Raw genomic sequence first — 22,283 nt, 5'->3', positions numbered from 1 at the left:
GCCAGGTGGGAGGAGGAAGATGGGAATGCTGTCCTCCTGTGGGAACAGGGATGGGGGACTGGAAAGGTAGGCTTGGGCTCAGAGAGCACCTTCTCCCCCACAAGGTCACATGGGTCACTCCCTTGATTCATTCTGCTCACAAGTGCACTCATCATAGAGGCCTGTCTCCACCAGACATAATAGTTATATGGTCAGCTGTCTTTCCTACTAAAATGTGTGCTCTGTGGCTACAGGGACTTTGTCTTCTTTCCATCCAAGGCCCAACCTCAGCCTTGCCATTTATTACCTCATTTGGCCATGGTCAAGTCATTGACCTCTCTACCTTTTTTAGAAGGTCATTTTGATCATCAAATGCACTAATAATAAAGCAGCACTTGGCACAGTGCCTGGCATGTCGTAAGGTCTCAGTCAATGGCAGCTACTGTTATTGATTCTGTTCCAGTAAATTTTCACATCCGGTGGGTCAGCCATCTGGGAAGACCTCTGGCTATTCAAGGATTCATCTCCTCTTGAATGGAGCTAGAAACAGAAACCAGCACTAATTGAGGAACCAGGCTTACCTTTCCAGAGCAGGTGAACTAAAGATCCCTAGGACACAGGTTCATAAACACAGCTACATAGTGGCATGACTTGTGGAGTTTTAGAAATTTCTGATGGGTGCGAGGAAGGGGAGGGGCATAAAGAGAAACAAAATAAAGGGTGACGGAAGATGATTTGACTTTGGGTGATAGGTATATGGCATAATCAACTGTCCAAGTGATATGGAGATGTTTTCTCTAAATCTATGTACTCTGGTTGACCAATGTCAAATTTGTTTAAATAAAAATTAATTAATTAACTAATTAATTAAATTTTAAAAAATTACTGATACCTGGATCTTCCCTCAGAGATTTTAATATAATTTTTACAGCAGGTGTCCTGAGCATCAGAGTTTTCCTAAGTTCCCCAGGTGCTTCCAAGGTATAGCAGGTTTGAAAGCTGCTGCTCCAGGGTGCCACCCTTAAAAGTCAGTAAGACAAATGTCTATTTAGGGCCTGGCAGTTAATACATCTTTCTAAAAGGAGACTTTGTTCACAGACTGACCGGTCCATTAAAAATTAATCACCTCAGCCCAGCAGGGCCCATCACTTAAAGATGGCTGTTGATTGTGATGCAGCTTCCTAGGACTCTAGTGCCCCATAGAGGAAAACTGGGAGACCAGCAACACAAGCAGATGGAGAAACTGAGGCAGAAGCAGCTGAACCAAGCCTTCCATCCACCCACCTTTCTGATCAACCCAGCAGCTGCTCCTGGCGAGGATGGTGGATTAAAGCTGGTGATCCTGGTACAGCGCCAAACAGACAAAACGCTGTCGTGTCTCTGAACTGTAAGAGAATTCAGAGTTCGTGATTTGGATCCCAAAAGGATCATGTCCAAAGTTTCTATCTATGATGGTGAGATCTCATTGAATTAGAAGACAACCACATTTCAAGAAACTGCTTTCTAAAAAGAAGCCCAACTCTGTTCCTTCAACTTTCCTGCTATTTAAAAAGTAACGGGAAGTACATCGTGTGAGTGACGTAAGCCTGTCACCAAAGGACAAATAAATACTGTATGATTCCACCTACCTGAGGAACCTAGAGTGCTCAGATTCATAGAGACAGAGAGCAGAAGGCTAGTGGCCAGAGCCCGCGGGAAGGGAGTATGGGGAGCTGTTTCATGGGTACACACTCAGTTTTGTGAGATGAAGTCAGGATGGGTGGTCATGATGGTTACACAACAATGCTAATGTACTTCATGCCTCTGCACTGCACAGATAAAAATTGTGAAGATGGTAAATATCATGTGTATTTCACATTTTAAAATAAATTATTTTTTAAAAAGCAATTCTGTCATCACTTTTTTAAAAAGTAAAACACCGGGCTGCAGGAAATTAATAAGGCTTTTGGTTGGTTTCCATGGAAACCAGGGAGGAGCTGGTGAATTTCAGCAGGCAGAATCCCCAGGGCAGGGAGTGAGGGGGTGTGGTGCCGATCAGCATTTAGGGCACCTTAGAAGTTAATGAAAACTCAGTGCTGCTGATTTAACTGTGCTGTTTCTTCACCCCTGTGTATTTTCGCTGCATAAACAGAATGTACCAGACGACTTACAAACGACTGTGCGGGGCTTTTGAGAGTGTGTGTTCCTTCCCTCAGCTACAGAGAGTCCCTGCTGCATGTTTTCATGTAAATGAGTTTAATAGAATGAGTTTGGAGTCAGCAATATGAAAGGCTATTTGGCTGGTGTTCTTTCTGTTTGAAGGGGCTCCTAACCGTGCCTGATAGGGATATTGGCACAAATAAGAATTCTACCTTCAGAGGGAGAAGACTCGGAGAGGGAGGCCAGATAGTTCTGCTGAAACTGGGCTCCGGGATGCTGTTGTTTTTCTAAATGCTATTTTGATGAGTGTCTGTTTATACACAAAGAATCAACCCCTGGTAGAGGCCCGCTGCTGCCGGCTTGGACAAATCCACCCACGAGCAAGGCGATCATAAATCCCTGGGGCAGGGCATTAAAGATGATCTGGCGCTCTGTTGCTATAGGTGCCTCATCTTGTTCGCGGGATGAAATGGAATCTGATGGAATCCAAGTCTGAGTACTGGAGCACACCCGAAGTTTGAGAAGCTGAGCTCTGGCATTCACCAGGAGGGTGGGTGTTGGCACCCCCCCACCAAGGTTCTTCATTCTGTGATTGGACGCTTCTTCCTGTCTAGGACCCAGTCCCCCACCTCCCCTTGGACATCCCTGATGGCTTCAGAGGGCTGTTTTATGTGAGCCCCATATTCAAATCAAAGGTGCTACATCTGCATAGCCTGGGGCTGAAACCCGCTGTGCCACTCAACCCGTGTGACCACCATAGGTTGCTTCTCCTCCCTGTGCCTCCACTTTCTTGCTGTAAAATGACTATAATGAGAGAGTCTTTACCTAATGGGGTTGCAAGGATGAAATGAGTTAATCCATATAAAGCAGTTAGAGCAGTTTGAGAAGCTATTAGTATTATACTGCATGGATATTCGTCTCATACTCTGCCTCTCATCTGTCCCCAGAGCCTTCAAAACCAAGCTTAACTCCTTGTCCGTATGATAGCCTTGCCAACGTCTAAAGGCAGCTCTCCTGGCCCCTGCCCATGTTTTCCAGGGTGAACTGCCCAGTGTCGACCCTTCTTTGTGTGACATGCTTTGGCTCTCACCGTACTTCCACCAGCAGTTCCCCACAGGAATCACGGCACCATGCGACAGCCCCCATTCACCCCCTTAGGCTACAAGTCTTACTTTTCCAAGACGGATTTCTTTTTTACTTGACCTAGTTTCTTCTATATCAGACAGGGGTACATACGAATTCCCAGGGGTACATACGAATTCCTATCCCTTTCCAAAGAAGCATGGTGCCCGGGATGTTCCTCAGCCAGTCAGTCCCTGCTACCCAGAGAGCTGCATCTTTGCTGGCAGCCTGGCTCACTGTGAGTGCAGAGCCTGCAGCCACCTCGATGCACACACACACCCCGCCCACTGGTAAGACTCACAGGGACCTACATAGCCTGCACTGAAACTCCCATCCTGCCCACCGCCCCTCCTTCCCCACTCTGCAACCCTTCATGCTTCCTTTATTCTTCCTGATCTTCTCAGACTGGGAGGGGGCTCATTTAAGATGGAGAGCAGTAGCTTTGGGCAATCTGCATATCTGACAAGCAGTTCCCCTGGTTCTGATGCAGGAGTTCCTTGGGGACCTCCCATTCTAAGCCCCTGTCCCACACCCCATTCATCCCAGTGTCTCTCTGTCCCGAGTATATTCTAGGTCTTCCCCCGTCTATCACCGGTACTCACTCTGGCTCGGTATCACCACCGAAAATGTTCCCCAGCATGGCTATCTAAGATGTCCCCATCCATCAAGACCAACTCAAATCCCACGCCCACAGAGCCTTCGCTGACCCACCTCAGGACAAAATATGGCCCCTCTGCACTCTGAGCACACTCTACCCCTTGCTGCTTATCAGTGACCCTACCTAATAATATGCATGGTGGTGAGGTCTGCCGGCGCACAGGGGAGAGTATGGGCTCCGGAGCCAGACACCCGGGATCACTGCCCAGTCACGTGACCTTGGGCAAGCTGTGTTCCTACCCTGTGAAGAGCCTGTCTCAAGAGGCTGATGGAAAGATTGCTGAATAAATTCATGTAAATTGCAAGCACAGTGATCAGTACAGAGCAAGTCCTGCGTAAATGTTGACCAAGATCATTTCCTGGTCCTTCCGATCATCTTTTCATATCAAACTCTTCATCTCTTGAACCTCTGTGAAGTCAGGGATGATCTTAATCATCTTCATTTCTGGGTCACATGGGAGGGACACATGGCTCTCAGGACACATGCTAGAGAGTAATTCAGGCTGGGGAGGTGAGGCTCTCGGGGACCCTGCACCGTCCTGGCCTGGAAGCATCCATTCAGTATGAGGGGGAACAACCTTTGCCACCCTGTCACCCCCACACACACACGCGCAGAGCTACAGTTGACTAGGCTTTTATTTTTGAGAGAATGTTATACCCACTTAAAGTCTCTCCATTGCTGTGAGAGTCCAGAAGCTACAATATCATTAACAGGCGAAGCCGGAAGCTCATGAGATCATGCCTTCTCCCCCACTTCCAACTCCCAGACCCTAGGATCAGGATCTAGGTGGCAGAGGCATAGAGAGGGCCAGCCACAGACTGGAGCCCCTCAGAGCTGGCTCGCAGAGGCAGAGGATGGCTGCCCACCCTTCCGGGGTGGGTTGGAGGGAGGCTTTCCTGAACTCCCTGGCAGGCATCTGGGACGGAGTTTCAGTCCCCTGCCTCTTCTGAGAAAAGAATGCTCAGAACTTTAATGGCACCTTCCCTGCGGGTCTGTTGTGGACCCCTAATTACCCTGATCTCAGGGCAGCTGCTGCTAGATTATTATTTCTCAAACACCTTTGAAGCTTTCAAAGCCTCCCATTGGCTATACAGGACTCTAAAAGGACAGCAAAATGGGCAGGTGGGAGCAATAGCTGAAAAAACTCCAAAGATCCCTGTGACAGGGTCTAGCCTGGAAGCGGTGTCTGACTGCCTCTCCGGCCATCTCCAGAGCCAGCTTCTCATCAGGACCGCCAAGGGGCCAGGGGGTAAAAGGAAAGACACAGGACAATGCCAGCCTTGCCTCCCGGCTGCCGAGACAAGAGCCACGGAGAATTGCAGAGTGTTGGCTTCTGTCTCCTGGGAACGGTGACGTCTTTCTTACAGCTCACAGAACACGTGTCCTGCATGTGCCTGCTGACCTGCCCAGTCAGTCCCTGCTCTGTCAGCCTGCCCACGAGAGAGCCCCCTGGAGACCTCTGATCCCTGGGTACAGAGTCCTCCACATTCAAACGGAACTGAAACTCCTCTCTGCAGGCTCGGGAGGAAGATCATTTAGAATTATCTGTGAGCCAATATACTTGCTGATTTATGGGCCCTTCTAATAAAACGCCATCTATTCAACGGAAACTCCACTCTCGAATTTAATCATGAGTATCGTGTTGTGGACCCCAGTGCCTCTCTTGCTCAGACACCCAGGGCTCCTGGCCTCCAGAGAGTTGCCCCAGCCACCCAGGAAAGGAGCCACTCCTTTCTCGCTCCCCCTCCCCTCCCAGGGTTGTCTTGCTTCAGAGCCAGGCAGGAGACACTGTACCTTCCCACATCCTCCTCTGTCCCGTGGCTTCTGAAACACAGCAACCCCCTTTTATTTCCAAAGGGCTTGAGGGACAAGTAACCATAGGGAAGCAGCTAGTAGCTCACAAAAATACAGCAGGTTCTTGGTTTTCATTCAAAGGTAAGGAAAATTGGGGCAGTGGTGGGGGTGGGGGTTGGTAATCAAGCTCTGGCCCGTGGTTCTGGCCAAATAAACGTCTTTCTTTCATTTGCTGAGAGGTGTTTCAGAAGGAAGCACCCCCTCCCCCCATGTCCCCAGTTCTCTTCAGCCCCAGCTGCTCTATGTAAACAGACAGGTGTTAATCATAGGGCATTCCATTCCCTAACAGACTGTTTATTTACATGTCGGGGAAAACTTCCCTTAAGTCAGCTCTCTCTGGGTGATCCTGCTTTAGTCTTCCTCTGACAGTCTCAGCCTTGGACTGGGAAGTGACTTCAGACCATCCTTTATTTATAGCCTACCCACCCAGAAGTGACCTTCTACAGACAGTCTAGCTTGTCTCTGTAATTTTTAGAATCAGACTTCAACCCCTAATAAACTCCTGTGTATACAACATGGATGAGTCTAAATGCATTATGCTAAATGGAGGAATTTAGACTCAAAAGGCTTCTCACTGTGATGCCATTTACATGGCATTCTGAACAAGGCACAACCTGATTGACAAGAAGGGACACAGGGCATTACTTGAGATGATAGAATTGTTATATTACCTTGATTGTGGTGGTGGTTCTGTGATTCTATGCTTTTGTCAGAACTCACAGAACTGTACACTAACAGGGACCAATTTTACTGTATGCGAAGCATACCTCAACACACCTGACTTTTCAAAAATGACTTATGTCGCCTGACCACGCGGTGGCGCAGTGGATAGAGGGTCAGACTGGGATGCCAAGGACCCAGGTTCAAGACCCCGAGGTCGCCAGCTTGAGTGTGGGCTCATCTGGTTTGAGCAAAAGCTCACCAGCTTGGACCCAAGGTCACTGGCTCAAGCAAGGGGTCACTCAGTCTGCTGAAGGCCCACGGTCAAGGCACATATGAGAAAGCAATCAATGAACAACTAAGGTGTCACAATGCGCAATGAAAAAAATTACTTATGTCGGCCAATCCTTTTTGGAACAAGACAAGGGATAAATGGGTCTATTTTCTCACTTTAGAGAGATTGTTCAGTTAGTCCAAATGGACGTTTTCAGGTTGCACTGCTGGGTTAGCTTTCTGAATTATATAGAGAACAATTTCCAAATTGCCTGGCTGTATTTTCTTATCTGCGCTAAAAATCCTATGTCATCACTGTTTTCTTGCAGGGAGGGATTCCATCTCAGACCACAAATCACTGAGCAATGGCTGAAATCAGCTAGAACATCTGTCCCCCCCATAAAGACACCAGGTAGAACTCCTGTAATCATCTGGGCAAGAGCCGTGTCCACTTTGCCATTTAGGTCTGCTTTCATGTGCCCTTCACCTGCATCCATTATGAAGCTAGCCCGATCCATTCTGAGCAGGAGCCTGGCTCTGGCATCATAGTTGCTTTCCTTCTAACCATTAGCAACAAATCAACTGGCTTGATTTCAAATGAATGGCTATTTCTGGGAGTCGGCCACTGAATAAATGAAATTCCAGTGTCTCGTCATTATTCTGTTGAGGGCAGTAATGAACTTGAGTATGGCTCCTACTTACCCATTTTCTTACTAGATGAGGACAGATTTGTTTTGCGTGGTTACAGCAAGCTGGCCTAGGATCTCGTGTCTTCTAAAATACTGGTATCCTGAATCCTTTTCTACTCAGAACCCCAGAGCCTCCTGAGGCCCCACAGGCCAGCCTGACCCCCCTATAATCAGACCTCTGTTCCCCAATGCTCCTTTCAGATCAACAGGTGAAAGGATCCCGGAGGGGTCCTGTTTCCAGGAGAAGAGAACCGAGAAGAGGTGTGGAAGAGGGAGGGAATCCGCACCCCTGATGGATGGAACCCGGGATTTTGTCTTCCAGGGTTATCTGTCTGAAGGCTTGGTAACAAAGTGGTACCGCTCACCACGCCTGCTCCTCTCCCCTAACAACTACACCAAAGCCATCGACATGTGGGCCGCCGGCTGCATCCTGGCCGAGATGCTCACAGGGAGAATGCTCTTTGCAGGTAAACTGCTAACCATACCCCCCACCTTCTCCCCTGGTGTCATTCTAAAAAAAGGGAGAACTGAGTGCACAAAACATGCTAAACTTTCTCTTTGAAATAACCTCTGTGGCTTTTATGGCACTACTTGGAGACACCTTACTATCATTTTAGGCCAAGTACTAGAGAGGCATAAAATAATCTTTGAGGACAGAACTTTGAAAACCAAGTAACCGCCGGTATTCAAACACCTTGAGATTCACTGCTCAAAACACCCACCCTACGTTTTCAGCCCCTTCCTCCTCTCTCCCTGCCACTCTGAGCAGTTGGTCTGGAGTGTTCATTGGGGGAGGGCACCCCACAAGGGACTCCCAGAGGCCCTGAACTAAACCTTCATGATCCCACTGCAGGGAGAGGTCAAAGGGACCCTTGAGAGCAGGCCCTGATGCTGTAGGCACTTTCTGTCTGGGTCGGCATTCACAGCATTCACATATGCTTAGTGCCACACAGGGCATCGTGGGGACACACAGGAGAGCCCCATCCTGGGCCACCAGGTGGAAAGGGGGGTTCACCCTGTGCAGCTGGATAGTCAGGGGGACTCCTTGAGCAAAGAGAGGCTCGGTTCAGGATTCATCCTGGGAGAGGAAGTGGAAAGGCCACTCATGCAAAAGAGGGAAAATGGAAATAATGAAATTAAGAGTAGCCGGGAGGTCAGAGCGGGATAGCAGGGGACAGACCGTGCCCACACCAGCAGGGCCCAAGTTCCGGTGCCAGGGCCAGTGTTGCACGGGTGCAGAAGGTGAGTTGAGTTTCTGAGACGCAGAAACTTGCAGAGGAGAAAGATATTCATTCTCAGCATCCAGTGCTGCCTGGCACAGAGGAGGTGCTCAATAAATAATGACTGGTTAAGTGAATGAATGCTTGGCTCCATCCTGATCCACACACCGGGCATAGCCTGTCTTCCTCCCTCTGCCCAAACGAGCCCAGAGGCAGCGTGCTCAGGACACATCCCAAACCCAACGGGATCTTCCTAAATCTATCCCCTCCTAACTGGAACCCTCCTAATTGGAAAGCTAACCTTGACATCGCTTCCTTCCTCTGCCTGGTAAGGGACGTGCAGAGAGGCGTGGGGGAAGGAGCACTCGGAACGCCTTGGTTGGGCCGGGCTGTTCCCGTCCTGTTAGTGCTGGCTGGGTCGGGCTCTGTCGGACTACTCCATTCCAGAGGCAGGGACATCGACAAAGCAAGCCCCAGAGACAGCGGGCCATCTGCTCACAGTCACACAGCAAGTCAGTGGCAGAGTGAAGACCAGAGCCCAGGGCTCCCGGCTCCCCACCCAGGCTGCCCCCACTGTCCTGTGCTGCCCCTCCCAGGGCCCCCGGAGCCACTGCAGGACCTCCACACGCCCAGTCGCTTGGGCAGCACGCATAACGGTCTGGCATTTGCCTCCTCAGGGGCCCACGAGCTGGAGCAGATGCAGCTCATACTGGAGACCATCCCCGTGATCCGGGAGGAGGACAAGGACGAGCTGCTCAGGGTGATGCCTTCCTTCGTCAGCAGCACCTGGGAGGTGAAGCGGCCCCTGCGCAAGCTGCTCCCGGAAGTGAACAGTGAAGGTACCCGCGCCCGACGGCAAGGCCAGCATCGAGGCTGCACTCTGGCGTCACCTGGGGGACAAGGATGAGGGTCTCCTTCCAAAAGGACCTAGCGTAGTCTCTAGCCATAGAAGTGAGGCCCCCTAGCGGCCACCATCTGCCCTGGCTTCTTCCAGGCTGAGGGCGCTTGGCCCCTGGAGTTTGGCCAGTGGGCAACCCTCAGGCTGTCATGAATGGTTCTCCATATCCAAGCCTGATTTGCTTATTTTTCTTTCTTGCCTTTCCCACTTGCCTTCTTCCTTCTCCTTTGGTCTCTTTGCTTTTTCCTTCTTGAAAGGTGCGGTGTAATGCGGAGAACTTGAACTCGATCAGCTTGAGAGCCAAAGCCAGGCTCAGTTCCTACTTCCTCTAGTGACTAGCTAGTGGCCATGGGCAAGTTTCTTAAGTTCTCTGCATCCGTTTCCGTAACTGTAAAATCGGTATAATAATATGTATCACGTAGGGTTGTTGTGACAAGTAGAGTCCTGGGCATAGGAAAGTTGCTCTATCATCTTAGATATTACATTATCATTGGCTTCATACCTGTCCGAGACTTCCTTAGGAAGCTTCTACAGCCAACTGTAAGAGAGATCCAAATTCTCAAAAGCTCTAATAAGATTTCATTCTCACTTAAGAAAAATTAAGAAGTTTATTTCTCTCATAAAATAATCCAAAAGCAGACAGTCCAAGGCTGATACGAAGGGCCTGCTCCACAGTGATCCAGGGGCCCAGGGCCCCTTCGTCACCTTAGGGCAGTGGTAGTCAACCTGGTCCCTACTGCCCCCTAGTGGGTGTTCCAACTTTCATGGTGGCGGTAGCGGAGCAACCAAAGTATAAATAAAAAGATAGATTTAACTATAGTAAGTTACTTTATAAAGATTTATTCTACCAAACAGCGAAAATCCGACATAAAGTACTTGGTAAGTAATTATTATTATATGCTTTAACTTGCTGTAACTCTGCTTTATAAATTTTATAAAGTAAAGTGACTTCCCTACTTTATAAATCATAATTACTGTGGAACCGGTGGGTGGTAGAAATTTTTACTACTAACAGAGATACAAAAGTGGGCAGTAGGTATAAAAAGGTTAACTACCGTTGCCTTAGGGTATTACCTGGAAAAAGGTGAGAAAGGAGGGTGGGTCCCCTTGCCCGGCAGGCCATGAGCCAGACTTTGTACAGCTCACCTCTGTTTCGTGTCCTGTTGGCCAGAACTTGGCCACAGGGCCCCGCCTCAATTCAGGCTATGAATTGGCCTTTCATCCCCATGACACTTTGTGTTTGTTATTGCGAGAGAGGAGAACAGACATGGGCACACAGAGCAGTCTCTGCCACATGCCTCCCATCAAGAAACCAAGAGCTTGGACTAACAATGTCTTGGGCCTGATCCCCATTCAACCAGGAAACTGCCTCAGTTTCCCCATCATTAAAGGGGAGGTGGGGTTATTTGATTCCCCACAAACTAAGACTCAGCCATCTGTATTTATTTATTATTCCTGAGAGGTATGTTCACCTCTCAGGAATTCTGGATCAAGAATGTGTTACTGGCCCTGGCCGGTTGGCTCAGTGGTAGAGCGTCGGCCTGGCGTGCAGAAGTCCCGGGTTCGATTCCCGGCCAGGGCACACAGGAGAAGCGCCCATCTGCTTCTCCACCCCTCCCCCTCTCCTTCCTCTCTGTCTCTCTCTTCCCCTCCCGCAGCCGAGGCCCCATTGAAGCAAGGATGGCCCGGGCGCTGGGGATGGCTCCTTGGCCTCTGTCCCAGGCGCTAGAGTGGCTCTGGTTGCAACGGAGCGACACCCTGGAGGGGCAGAGCATCGCCCCCTGGTGGGCAGAGTGTCGCCCCCTGGTGGGCGTGCCGGGTGGATCCTGGGCGGGCGCATGCGGGAGTCTGTCTGACTGTCTCTCCCCGTTTCTGGCTTCAGAAAAATACAGGAAAAAAACAACAACAAAAAAAACAATGTGTTACCCATGTGTGCTTCCCCAAGCAACCACACACACAGCAGCCCTTGGTGACTTGGTTCTGAGAGTAGTGGGCTGAGTCTCCGCAAAGTCAGACTCCGCAAAGTGGTGCCTGATAGAAGACCAAGTTCCTCATGGTTTTCAGCAGCATCAGCCCACGTTTATTAACCCACTATGGCTAGAGAACCGTTCCGGGAAGGGACAAAGAAACAGATGAGCTGGACAGGGAATAGCCATCAGAGATGCGAATGGAGAACAGGAGCACTTTTTAAGGGGCCGGTGAGAGCTCCTGGCACGTGGGGAGGGGTTAGAGCCACCACGTGCTGAGAGGGACAGAGGCTGGCCCAGAGGAGTGGTCTGAGAACTCTGGAGGAGAATCCACTGGGCACAGGAGGGTGACAGGATGGAACAGAGCGTCATTATACTAGAAACACCTTAAAACCACCTGGGGAGGTTGAACCCAGGAGAAAAAGGTGTTGGGGGAGGGCGGGATGGTGGGTCCTGAGTTAAGGTAAAGCCGGTGCTGTAGCGGATGTCCACGCGTACCCTGCCACAGTGTATCCACTGCTGACCTCGAGCCCAGACAGAGTGGGGAAGCCTGGACCCTCTGCCTGTGGCCCAGGTCATCAGAGCAGCCGCCAGCCTCAGCACAGAGCTTTCAGAGTCCCCCCAGGCACCAAATTCCAGCTAGAGGCAAGGCAAGAGAGAGCAGAGACTCCTGCAGGAGGATTTTATGGGTCAGGTCTGGAAGAAGGGTGTACACTTCCCTTCCACCTCCATTCTGTGGCCTCCGTCACAACAGCCACATCTAACCGCAGGGGCGGCTGGGAGACACGCGTCAGCGTGTGCCAGGTAGAGAGGGGGCTTCCACGGCCACGACTGCCACCTTGAAGCATGAGGGGGGCAGTCACGGGGAGAGAGAATGTGCAGATGTGAGGGCAGCACAGAGGGCAGAGCTGGGCTCAGGGGCGGAGGGCCAAGGGGACAGAGGTAGGTTTGACAAAGGGAGGGTTTTCTGACATTGGGGCTTCCTGGAAGTGTCTGGGCACCTGCTAGAGCAGCTGTCGGGAAGAGGAAAGAGGAGACATGTCCTTACTAGAGTCAGTAAGTGGCCTTCAGGGTCCTCACTGCCCAGCTTCAGGGTTTTTAATAATGATGATAACGGTGATGGTGCCTGCTGTTTAAAGTTTTAACTTTCCATTTCCTAGTCAGAAGGTCCAGTGTCACAGGGCGGGGCTGGGGGAAGGCTGGAGGGCCAGAGGGAAGGACTTGCCCAGCCTGGCGCGGACAGGGCCGAGCTGAGCACGCTTGCCGGTCCCTCCCAGTCCCGGGAACCTGGAGGCCAGTCCTCTTTCAAGGTCTGCAGTCCTGGTCCAGAAGCAGCCCCAGTGCCTTTGGGGGTGATCAGTTACTGCTGACCTCTCGGTCTAAGGTTACGAAGCCACACCACGTCCTCCTGGAAGGCTAGCCACCTTCAGAATCCATCCATTTCCTGAGTTATTGATGACTTTTCCTCCGAAGAGACCCAGGGCTGTGTGAGGAACAGGGTAATGGTGCCGCTGAGGCCCCCGGGGAGCCTCTCCGAGGGGACAGCAGCCTGGGCCTTGGGTTTGGCTGCATTCCTCCCTCTGCACTTGGGCTGTAACATAACTAGCCCAGCTGTGAGTCCTCTGGAGCCTCGAGCACTGAGCAGTAATACAGACCTCAGGCTGGGCCTTACCGCGGTCATGCAGCATCAAGTTCACAGGGCAGATGGGTACCCCTGTCCTGCTGAGGAAACAGCTCAGCCAGGGCACGCCCAGGACACCCACTGAAGCCTCAATATCCTGTCATGCTGGCTGGCAAGTCACTACTGCTCAGGGCTTCTGAGAGTCCCTCTTGTCCCCAGGTGCCAGACGCTAGTACCTCCCCTTGGTCTAGCCACTGACAGGTTACTGCCTGGTACAGCAGAGGGCTTCAGTTTGCTGGTGAAATAGCAGATCTAGTCCGCCTGCCTTGACTTGTCAAACCTCCCAGGGCAACAGATGGTAGAGTGAGCCCGGAATTAAACTAGGAGCTCTGGGCTCCCAGCCCTGTCCCGCCCACCCACCTCCATGGACCTTTCTCGTCGGTGCTATTTACTGCCGGCACCTCAGGGAGCCTCCCCCACCCACCCCAGCAGCGTTCAACCCAAGACAAATGGGAGCAGGTGAAGAGATACCCCAGCACTCCCTCTAAGGGAGGCCACCTCTGAGGTGTGTCCCACACTGTCGCCTAGAAGACCCCAGTGGAACCGAGCCCCAGGTGTCCACAGGAGGACCTGCGCATTGGCACGTCCTCGACTGGCTTCTCAGTGCACTCCTGGGGGCCATATAACTACCTACACCCCAATCCTTGTCTCTGGAGAAATCCAGCCTCGAGGCAGCGTTCTAGCTTTGGACCTCCTGTAACCAACCGTGACCTTGAGCAAGCCCCTTCCTTCCTTTCTCCCTCTGGGCCCCTATTACTTAGATTTGTGAGGTCAGAAAAGCAGCGTCTACTCCAAACCTGTCACTGGATTATGGTGAGGATCATGAGAGAGAAAATGGCTAAACACCCTTTTACAAATGGAAATGTACAAGGAGTCTCCTCTGGGTGGCGACAGCAACAAATGACCATCGTGTCCTGCTCTGCTCCCCACAGCCATCGACTTTCTGGAGAAGATCCTGACCTTTAACCCCATGGATCGCCTCACAGCCGAGATGGGGCTGCAGCACCCCTACATGAGCCCGTATTCGTGCCCGGAGGACGAGCCCATCTCACAGCACCCCTTCCACATCGAGGACGAGATTGATGACATCCTGCTGATGGCCGCCAACCAGAGCCAGCTCTCCAACTGGGACAGGTGTGGCTCCAGAAGTTTCCAGCCCTGGGTCCAGAGCCCACATTCCTGCCCTTCCATTACCAAATTGCCTCTGATCCTATGTGACCTTTCCCTCCAACTCCCACATTGTATGGCCCAGGGCACTTTCCCCAATGTACCTTCCTGCTCTTCTCTCCCCTGTGCCCTGACACTCCCAGGATAGGACCAGCTCGTCTTACATGTGCTGTCAGGGGCCTTCCTTTGTGCAACACAGCCACCACCAGCTTCCCTTCCCACCCCGTGTATACTGGGTGTATACAAGCCTTTAAATGAGTACCCACTGCAGGAGCTGACTTCTAGCAGGCTGGGAATTTGCTCTGGAAAAGCAAACTGCAGCAACACAAGGCAAGAAAACTGTGTGAAATTTACCACTAGACAACACATTTATGTGTTCACATCATTTGCACCGCCACAGAGTGCCACCAGGGGGAGGTACCACCACTGGTATTGCCCACTGGCATATGAGGAAGCTACAGGTCAGAGAGGTTAGAGATTGGCTTTGTGTCACACAGCCAGTATCTGGCCCACCTGGGGTCCTCCCCAATCTGCATCCATGTCAGACACTGCTAAGCAATCCCAGGACTCTTTCCTGCTAAACTGGGCTGCTCATCAGAATCCTTCTCAACACAGTGTGCCCAGACTTCTACCCAACAAGTCAGAGTTGGGTAGAAGATGCTTTTTAAAAGGATACTTTTTAAAAAAGATACGTTAAACATTACCCACATAGGCAAGGTATGTAATAATCTCTTAGGTCCCTTGCTGTTCTGATGTTCTTAGATCATGCAGCTAAATGTTTTCGGCATCACCACCTGCTGTTCCTGGGAGACACAGCCATAGCTGCTCAATTTAGAAGTCAAGTCGAGGGCTTAGCAGCGAGGACTCCGAGGGGCCTAGGTGGGAGCCTCGCTGTTGTGGGAATGGGACAGCTAGTTAGATCAGTGAGAGATGAGCAGTATCTCCTTTTCAGTCATTTGACAGATGATGGGTTTCAGGTTAAGGAGGCACCCAGGGAGGGTTGGGGCCACGTTGCTATTTTTAGACAGGTTTATTGGTTTGTCCATGTTGACTGTTGTTATCAAGAGTTCCTAGCAAGTGGAGATTAATGAACATTCTCTCTTATGCCACCTCCTGTGCTTGGCCTGCCCTTGACTGTGGTCTCTGAAGTCCCTCCCCCTCCACTCCACAGCATTTGGGGGCTCAGGGTGGTTCATCCCATACTAATCATGGCTGTGACATGGGGTTGCTGCCAGGAAAAACGGTAGCAGGGCTTCTTTGGCTGCTGTCCATCAGCTCTGACCACTTTTAACCTGGTGCACCTCTGCTCCCAAACGTTCCCATTATCCCTGCGTGAGGGAGGCAGACGACAAAGGCGGTGGCAAACTCCTTCATCTAGGCCTGCTGCATGGGCAAACTGCTTAACCTCTGAACACCCGCCCTCATCACTGGTGAGGGAAACAATGGGGCAAACTCCTTCATCTAGGCCTGCTGCACGGGCAAACTGCTTAACCTCTGAACACCCGTTCCCTCATCACTGGTGAGGGAAAACAATGGGCCAGTCCCCTGTTCTGTGAGCAGCTGGCTGCTGGCTGATGCCTCCTCTAGGCTTCTCCATACCTTCCCCTCCCCCAGAAGGTTCCGCATGGAGTGCCTGGCTCAGGGAAGGGAGGTCTCAGCCTGAGCTGGGGCCTGGCTCTCCCGCCCACCTGCCCTTCGTTTGCTCTTGGCCAGCTGACCTCACTTTCTATGGCTGCAAGGCAGTTGACAGAGGGCAGAATTCCAAGGATCTCTGGCCATCCCTGAGGGTCCATAACCCTTCCGTAGGCCCCACCTGCTCTGCATCTACGCATAGTGCTGTAGGGCGTCCAGTCAGACACACTAGGGCAGGAGTTCTCAGCCCTGGCTGTCCCTTAGAATCCCTGGGGGAGGTTTAAAAATCTGCTGATGCACGACCCCATCCTAAACCTACGGAATCAGAATTGGAGGTACAGGGCAGGCATAGGATTTGATTTTTAAGTCCCTCAGGTGATTCCCATGAACCAGGGCCAAGAAGCACGCAGTAGGGCCCTGCTACTCCGGGCGTGGTCTCTGGACCAGCAGCAGCATGTGGGAGCCTGTTAAGATGGAACTGCAGAATCCAAGGCCCCAGCTCAGAGCTATTGGCTGGAGACCTGCATTTTAACAAGGGGATTTGTGGCACATCAAACGTAAGGAGCATTGCATAGGTACATCTACTGGAAAGTAAGTTCATGAGGACAGGGCTTTTGTTGTTTTGTTCACAGCTGAGTCTGGTAATGCCTAGAACGTGCCTGGGTGCTCAGGAAATGTTGGTAGGGTATTGCATGAATACAAAAGAATACAGGGGCTAAGTCAAACAATCCCTTTATACCTGAGCCCTGGAGGCGCACCACTGCCTTGTCCCGTCATCCTCCCGCCCTGGAGCTGGATGGGGACAGGAGCTGAAGGGCATGGCTGGGGATCCAACGCCGTTCGTTCCATCTGTACCTTTGCAGATACCCTGTGAGTCTGTCATCCGACCTGGAGTGGAGGCCCGACCGGTGCCAGGACGCGAGCGAGGTGCAGCGCGACCCGCGCGCGGGCTCGGCGCCGCTGGCGGAGGACGTGCAGGTGGACCCCCGCAAGGACTCGCACAGCAGCTCCGAGCGCTTCCTGGAGCAGTCACACTCGTCCATGGAGCGCGCCTTCGAGGCCGACTACGGGCACTCCTGCGACTATAAGGTGGGGTCGCCGTCCTACCTGGACAAGCTGCTGTGGCGCGACAACAAGCCCCACCACTACTCGGAGCCCAAGCTCATCCTGGACCTGTCGCACTGGAAGCAGGCGGCCGGCGTGCCCCCGACGGCTGCGGTGGCCGCGGACGCCGGGGCGCGCGAGGACGAGCCGGCCAGCCTGTTCCTGGAGATCGCGCAGTGGGTCCAGAGCACGCAGGGCGGCCCAGAGCGCGTCAGCCCGCCCCCCGAGGGTCCTGAGCGCCCCCTGTCTGCGTCCCCGCCCGGCCGCCCGGCCGTCATCGACGGTGGCGCCAGCCCCCAGTTCGACCTGGACGTGTTCATCTCTCGTGCCCTGAAACTCTGCACCAAGCCTGAAGACCTGCCGGACAATAAACTGGGCGACCTCAACGGAACGTGCATCTCGGAGCACCCTGGAGATCTTGTGCAGACCGAGGCCTTCTCCAAAGAAAGGTGGTGAGGGTGGAGGGGCCGCTCCAGCACCCTCCCCGCGCGGGAGGCCCCCCGGGAAAGCTGGGCCTGGCAGGAGGAGGCCCCCTCCTTGGCACCTCCACCGCCACTTCTGCACCTGAGGGGTCGCAGAACACAAGAAGGATCCGAGGAGCGAGAGGAATGTCCGTTTCTTAAACTGCCTTAATAACTAGCCTTTAACCTTTGGGAGTGGGTTGGAACAGGAGCCTAGTTTGGGGGTTGATCACTTTCCCAGCAAAGAGGAGGCTCTTACGTTTTATAAGTGGCGAATGCAGGGAAGAAACATGTCTTAGACAGGAGTGGGCAGGCCCAGGGTGGAGGCAGGCACCAAGATGAAACAGTCTGGCCCAACTAGCCTCCAAAACTGACAGAACCCCAGAAGCAACCCGAGAAGCAAAGTCTAGCAGTGTCAGAGCAAGCCTTGAGTCCCAGTCCCCCGGCCCCCAGACCAGTGTCTGTCCACTACATAATGTCTTCCTCTGCTGGGGTCTCACTGGCCTTCCAGTCAGAAAAGTTAGCCCTAGATGAATCTTCCCTGTCCATTACCAGCTGACCTATTCCATGTTCTATTATTTAGTTTTAGAGCAATGTTTCTGATATTCCAACATGGGAAACTGAGCCAGTTTCTTTTCCCTAGTCAAGCATATTTTTTCTGGTGCCTCAAGTACATAAATATTGTCATTTGCCACGTTCTCTGTATTTGCCTCACTCCCGCACCATCTGAATTCTTTGTTTAGATCAGACCCGTTGGGGGTCTATGGGTAAAATAACATCCTCCCAGGCCTGTGCACACACTTCTCCCGGCTCCTCATGCACTTTGCTGACACTTGCGCAGACGCAGATGCAGCCCTAGTTCCCAAGGGGATGTCATACATGAGGGAGTCTGAAGCTAGCAATTCCATGAATCCCTCCAGAGCCCCTCACCCCCACCCATAAAGCAAATATGTTAGAAGATTTAAGATGAGCCCTGTCAGGCTTCAGTAATATTGCCCTTGATTCTGATCATCCATTTAGCCCTGGCAAAGAGCAAGCCCTAAAAAAGGGCATCAGAGAGCAAGTGGACTGAGGGACAAGGAATCCAGAAAGGTAAGAAGGTGGGAAAGGTGGGGTGCCAACAGGGAGGGCACTCGGGTCAGGCAGCAGCGTGCAGGCCTCATGGCCAAGGAAGGGCCTCCAAGCAGCCATGCCCCTCCTAAGTAGGCCAGGGTGAGTGTGGATCACGCAGACCCAGAGGTGCCCTCGCACACGGAGCCTGGGTGATGTGTGGGCACAGCACCCCTCTGCAGAGGCATAGCCCAGGCCCCTGAAGTGCCGTGCTGTTTCCGCCACTGGTGTTCAGCCCCACCCCACCCCCCCCCCAACATGCCCAAAGATGCCCACAGGAAGTGTAGCCACTCTGAGCAGAGGACCCCCCAGTCTTGTCTTGGCTGTGTTCACCCTCACCTCAACAGCACCTTAAAGCTAATCAGCTAAGTAGGATTTGTACATTGAAACCTGCAACATAGTAGAAATCTATATTTAAAAACAGAATTAATCACATTGACTGATTTTTAAATGGAAAATATGTAAATATGAAGTATTTGTTTTGTTTTGTTTTTATGTTGAAGAAAAGGAAATGTACACTGCTCCTCATGTGCCATTTGTCCTCAGAGGGCGGCTTTACATTTCTGGTAAAGGAACAAGCTGCTGACCTTGACCAGAAGTTCATATATAATTGTTATTACAGAGGAATTGTTATTACTACTCATGTTTAAAAAGTCTATTAAGCGTTATTAAACTTGATCAGGATGGGCCAAATAAAGTTTTATTGGAACATGAATTCATTTGTTAATTCACATATTATCTCGGTCATTTATGTATCATTTGATCTTCTGTTTAGCAGTGGGTGGTTCACTGGAGACTGGCTGGCTTCTCCCTGCATCCCTGAAGGCCAGTGTCTCACAGGGACTATAGCTGGAGGCGAGGGGAGGTGAGAACCCACATAGATTGGTAGTCCAGGAAGTGACTCCCGAGTCACATGGACCTGGCCTGGTGTTTATATCGTAGATTTCAATCATATCTAGGAGCCAGTGCCAAACCTTCTGACCAAGGCTTATCCTTCCCTCTAGTCACAAACATCGTGAGATTTGGGGGAGCCAACCACCCAAAATTTCCTGCCTGAGCCACACCTTACGGACACCCAAGATTCCACCCATCTCAAGGTCACCGTTTTGTAATACCTGTGGCAAAGCATTAGCCGAAACTTCATTCGTTATTCAACAAATATAAATATAAACAATAGAGAGGGGTTTTAATTTTTGTTTCTGTTTATTTTGACTTTCCTGAAAGACCTTCTGGTTAAAGGAACTTTCTACTGTTGAAATGCATCTGAGCCAAGAGGAGCATCCTATTAAGCCAATTGGGATTCGCTCCAAAGTGTCAGCTGAGAGGAACTATCTCCCAGCTGGGCAGATGCGAATGAAAAAAATGGCCCGGAGCCAGGGCAGAGTCCTAGTTGAAATTTTATATGTGAGAGGCCTTGAGGCCTGGAGCTGCTAGAATGTAGAAAATGGGGTTTGAGGCAGAAGGAGTTGAGAAGCCTCAGTAGCAAACAGCACCAAAAAGTGTCCCCTCCCAAAGGAGTTCCACAGGGACATACTTAATTCTCCCAGCAGCAATAGGTGAAAACACGTGTTAAGGATTATCAAATGGGGAACTTCAGTTTAAGGCTGATGTGCAGGGTTTTTAGGGGGAATCAGCCATGTAGGACTCTGCGGCTGGTCTGATACAGCATGGCCCAGGGCCTCAGACTTGCAAAAAGCACTCTTCCTAGGCAGGATATTACAAGGGGTCAGAGGTTATCTCCTATGAGCAGTGAAGGGCCAGTCTTCTGAAAATCAGGCTTCTTTTAGAATAAACAAGGTTTGAGAGTTAACCCTCTACTGACTTTGAATATAGTGTGTTTCCCGTAATTCTAAAGTTGTGTGAGAGTGTGTCTCAGGTGAACATTACAGCAAAGCTGAGGCAACACAGCTATCCTATTTATTAGACTATGCCTACATATATTTAAGAACATGCAGCATTATTAAAATACAATATTAATAATAGTAACATACATATTGAGGCAAGTGTCAGGCAATCTAATACCTTACATGTCTTTTCTTATAGCCCATGAAAGCCTAATTTGTCAACAGATTTGCAAGCTAGTTCACTACTCATTCTGTCAGCACGGTTATTACCACTGGGGCAATAGTGGCACATGCGTGATGGATTGCTTTAGGAAGCAATCTTTTCCAGCCACCCCAGAGCTGTATTGGAACACCAAACTGAGGGCTTATGAGTTCGTGGCTGAGGGAGCTCTCTGGCTATGCAGATGTGGTGGCCACATGAACCAAGAGACAAGGTTGAGAACCGAGAACGTCAACCATCGGCTGAGCCACCCCCTCCTCCAACTCTTCGAAGATGGTTCTCTGGGGGCTCTAGAGGTGAGAAGGAAGGACGACGTCAGACTCCTCATTAACAGGCTCCAACTAGTTAGGATTAGAAGGTGTGATGGTAAATTTTCTATGCCAATTTGGGCCATGGTGCCTGGATATTTGATCAAACATTATCCTGGACGTTTCTGTGATAGTGTGTTTGGATGAGATTAACATTTAAATCATGGGCTTTGAATAAAGCAGATTGCTTTTCATAATATGGGTGGGCCTCGACCCATCAGTTGAAGTCTTGAACAGAACAAAAACTGACATCCCTGAGCAGGAAGGAATTCTGGCAGCAGAGGACCTTCAGACTTCAACTGCAACATCAGCTCTTTCCTCCCACTCTACAGAGTTTAGGTTTTTCGGGCTCCATGATCCTGTGAGCCAGTTCTTTCAAACAAATCTGTGTGTGTGTGTGTGTGTGTGTGTGTGTGTGTGTGTGTGTGTGTGTGTGTTTCTCTGGAGAACCCAGAGTAATACAAAATGGGCAGGCCTTCATATGTGCCATCTATTTTAATCTAACAGCTGAAGAGGCAGATGTCATTATACCCATTTCCCAAATGAGAAAAGTAAGGCACAGAGAAGTTAAATAACTTACCCAAGGTCAGCATAACATAGGGGTTGAAGGCAAAGATAACAGACCTGGACAGCCTGGGCTGAAATTCCACTTCTCCCATTCACTAGCTGTGTGACCTGGAACAAGTTACTTAACTTTTCTATGCCTCAGTTTCCTCATTTGTCAAATGGAGATAATAATAATACTACCACCTATTTCATAGAATCATTATGAAGTTTAAATAAGTTAAAATATGTAAAGCACTTTGACCAATACTTTCAGGTCTCATAAATAATTAAAATAAGATTATACCAATAGTAAATAATGGATCCAGAATTCAGACCTACAAAACACTTTCAATGTTATGTGTTCTCCAGGGTTTTTACATTACTCTGCATCAAAAATGTGGAGGCCCTGGCCAGTTGGATCAGTGGTAGAGTGTTGACCCAGCATGTGGAAGTCAGGGCACACAGGAGAGGCGACCATCTGCTTCTACTCACCTCCTCCCTCCCCCCTTTTTCTCCTGCAGCCATGGCTTGGTTGGTTTGAGCACATTGGTCCCAGGCGCTTAGGATGGCTCCATCAAGCCTGTGTCTCAGGCATTAAAAATAGCTCAGTTGCAAGCATGGCCCCAGGTGGTCAGAGCATCGGTCCCAGATGAGGGTTGCCAGGTGGATCCCAGTCGGGGTACATGTGGGAGTCTGTCTCTGTATCTCTCCTACTCTCACTTAAAAAAAAAGTGGAAAACCCCCTTTCCAA

At 50.8% G+C, this 22,283-nt stretch overlaps 1 protein-coding gene across 7 annotated transcripts in view; it reads left to right on the top strand.

Annotated features, from left to right (window-relative positions):
- The window catches only part of MAPK4 (mitogen-activated protein kinase 4), a 145,077-nt gene extending 126,213 nt beyond the window's left edge, over window positions 1–18,864 (top strand). For all 7 annotated transcript variants that reach the window (XM_066352785.1, XM_066352787.1, XM_066352781.1 and 4 more), the window contains 4 exons: window positions 7,697–7,841; window positions 9,272–9,433; window positions 14,073–14,274; window positions 16,803–18,864. In XM_066352785.1, the coding sequence (XP_066208882.1) occupies window positions 7,697–7,841; window positions 9,272–9,433; window positions 14,073–14,274; window positions 16,803–17,499 (1,206 nt within the window). In that variant the 3' untranslated portion in view covers window positions 17,500–18,864. The remainder of the gene's footprint in view (window positions 1–7,696; window positions 7,842–9,271; window positions 9,434–14,072; window positions 14,275–16,802) is intronic.
- Window positions 18,865–22,283: the final 3,419 nt, after the last annotated feature.

The sequence above is a fragment of the Saccopteryx leptura genome, chromosome 11, assembly GCF_036850995.1.
Source record: "Saccopteryx leptura isolate mSacLep1 chromosome 11, mSacLep1_pri_phased_curated, whole genome shotgun sequence".
Taxonomy (NCBI): Eukaryota; Metazoa; Chordata; class Mammalia; order Chiroptera; family Emballonuridae; genus Saccopteryx; species Saccopteryx leptura.
This window is presented reverse-complemented; position numbering and strand designations above follow the sequence as displayed.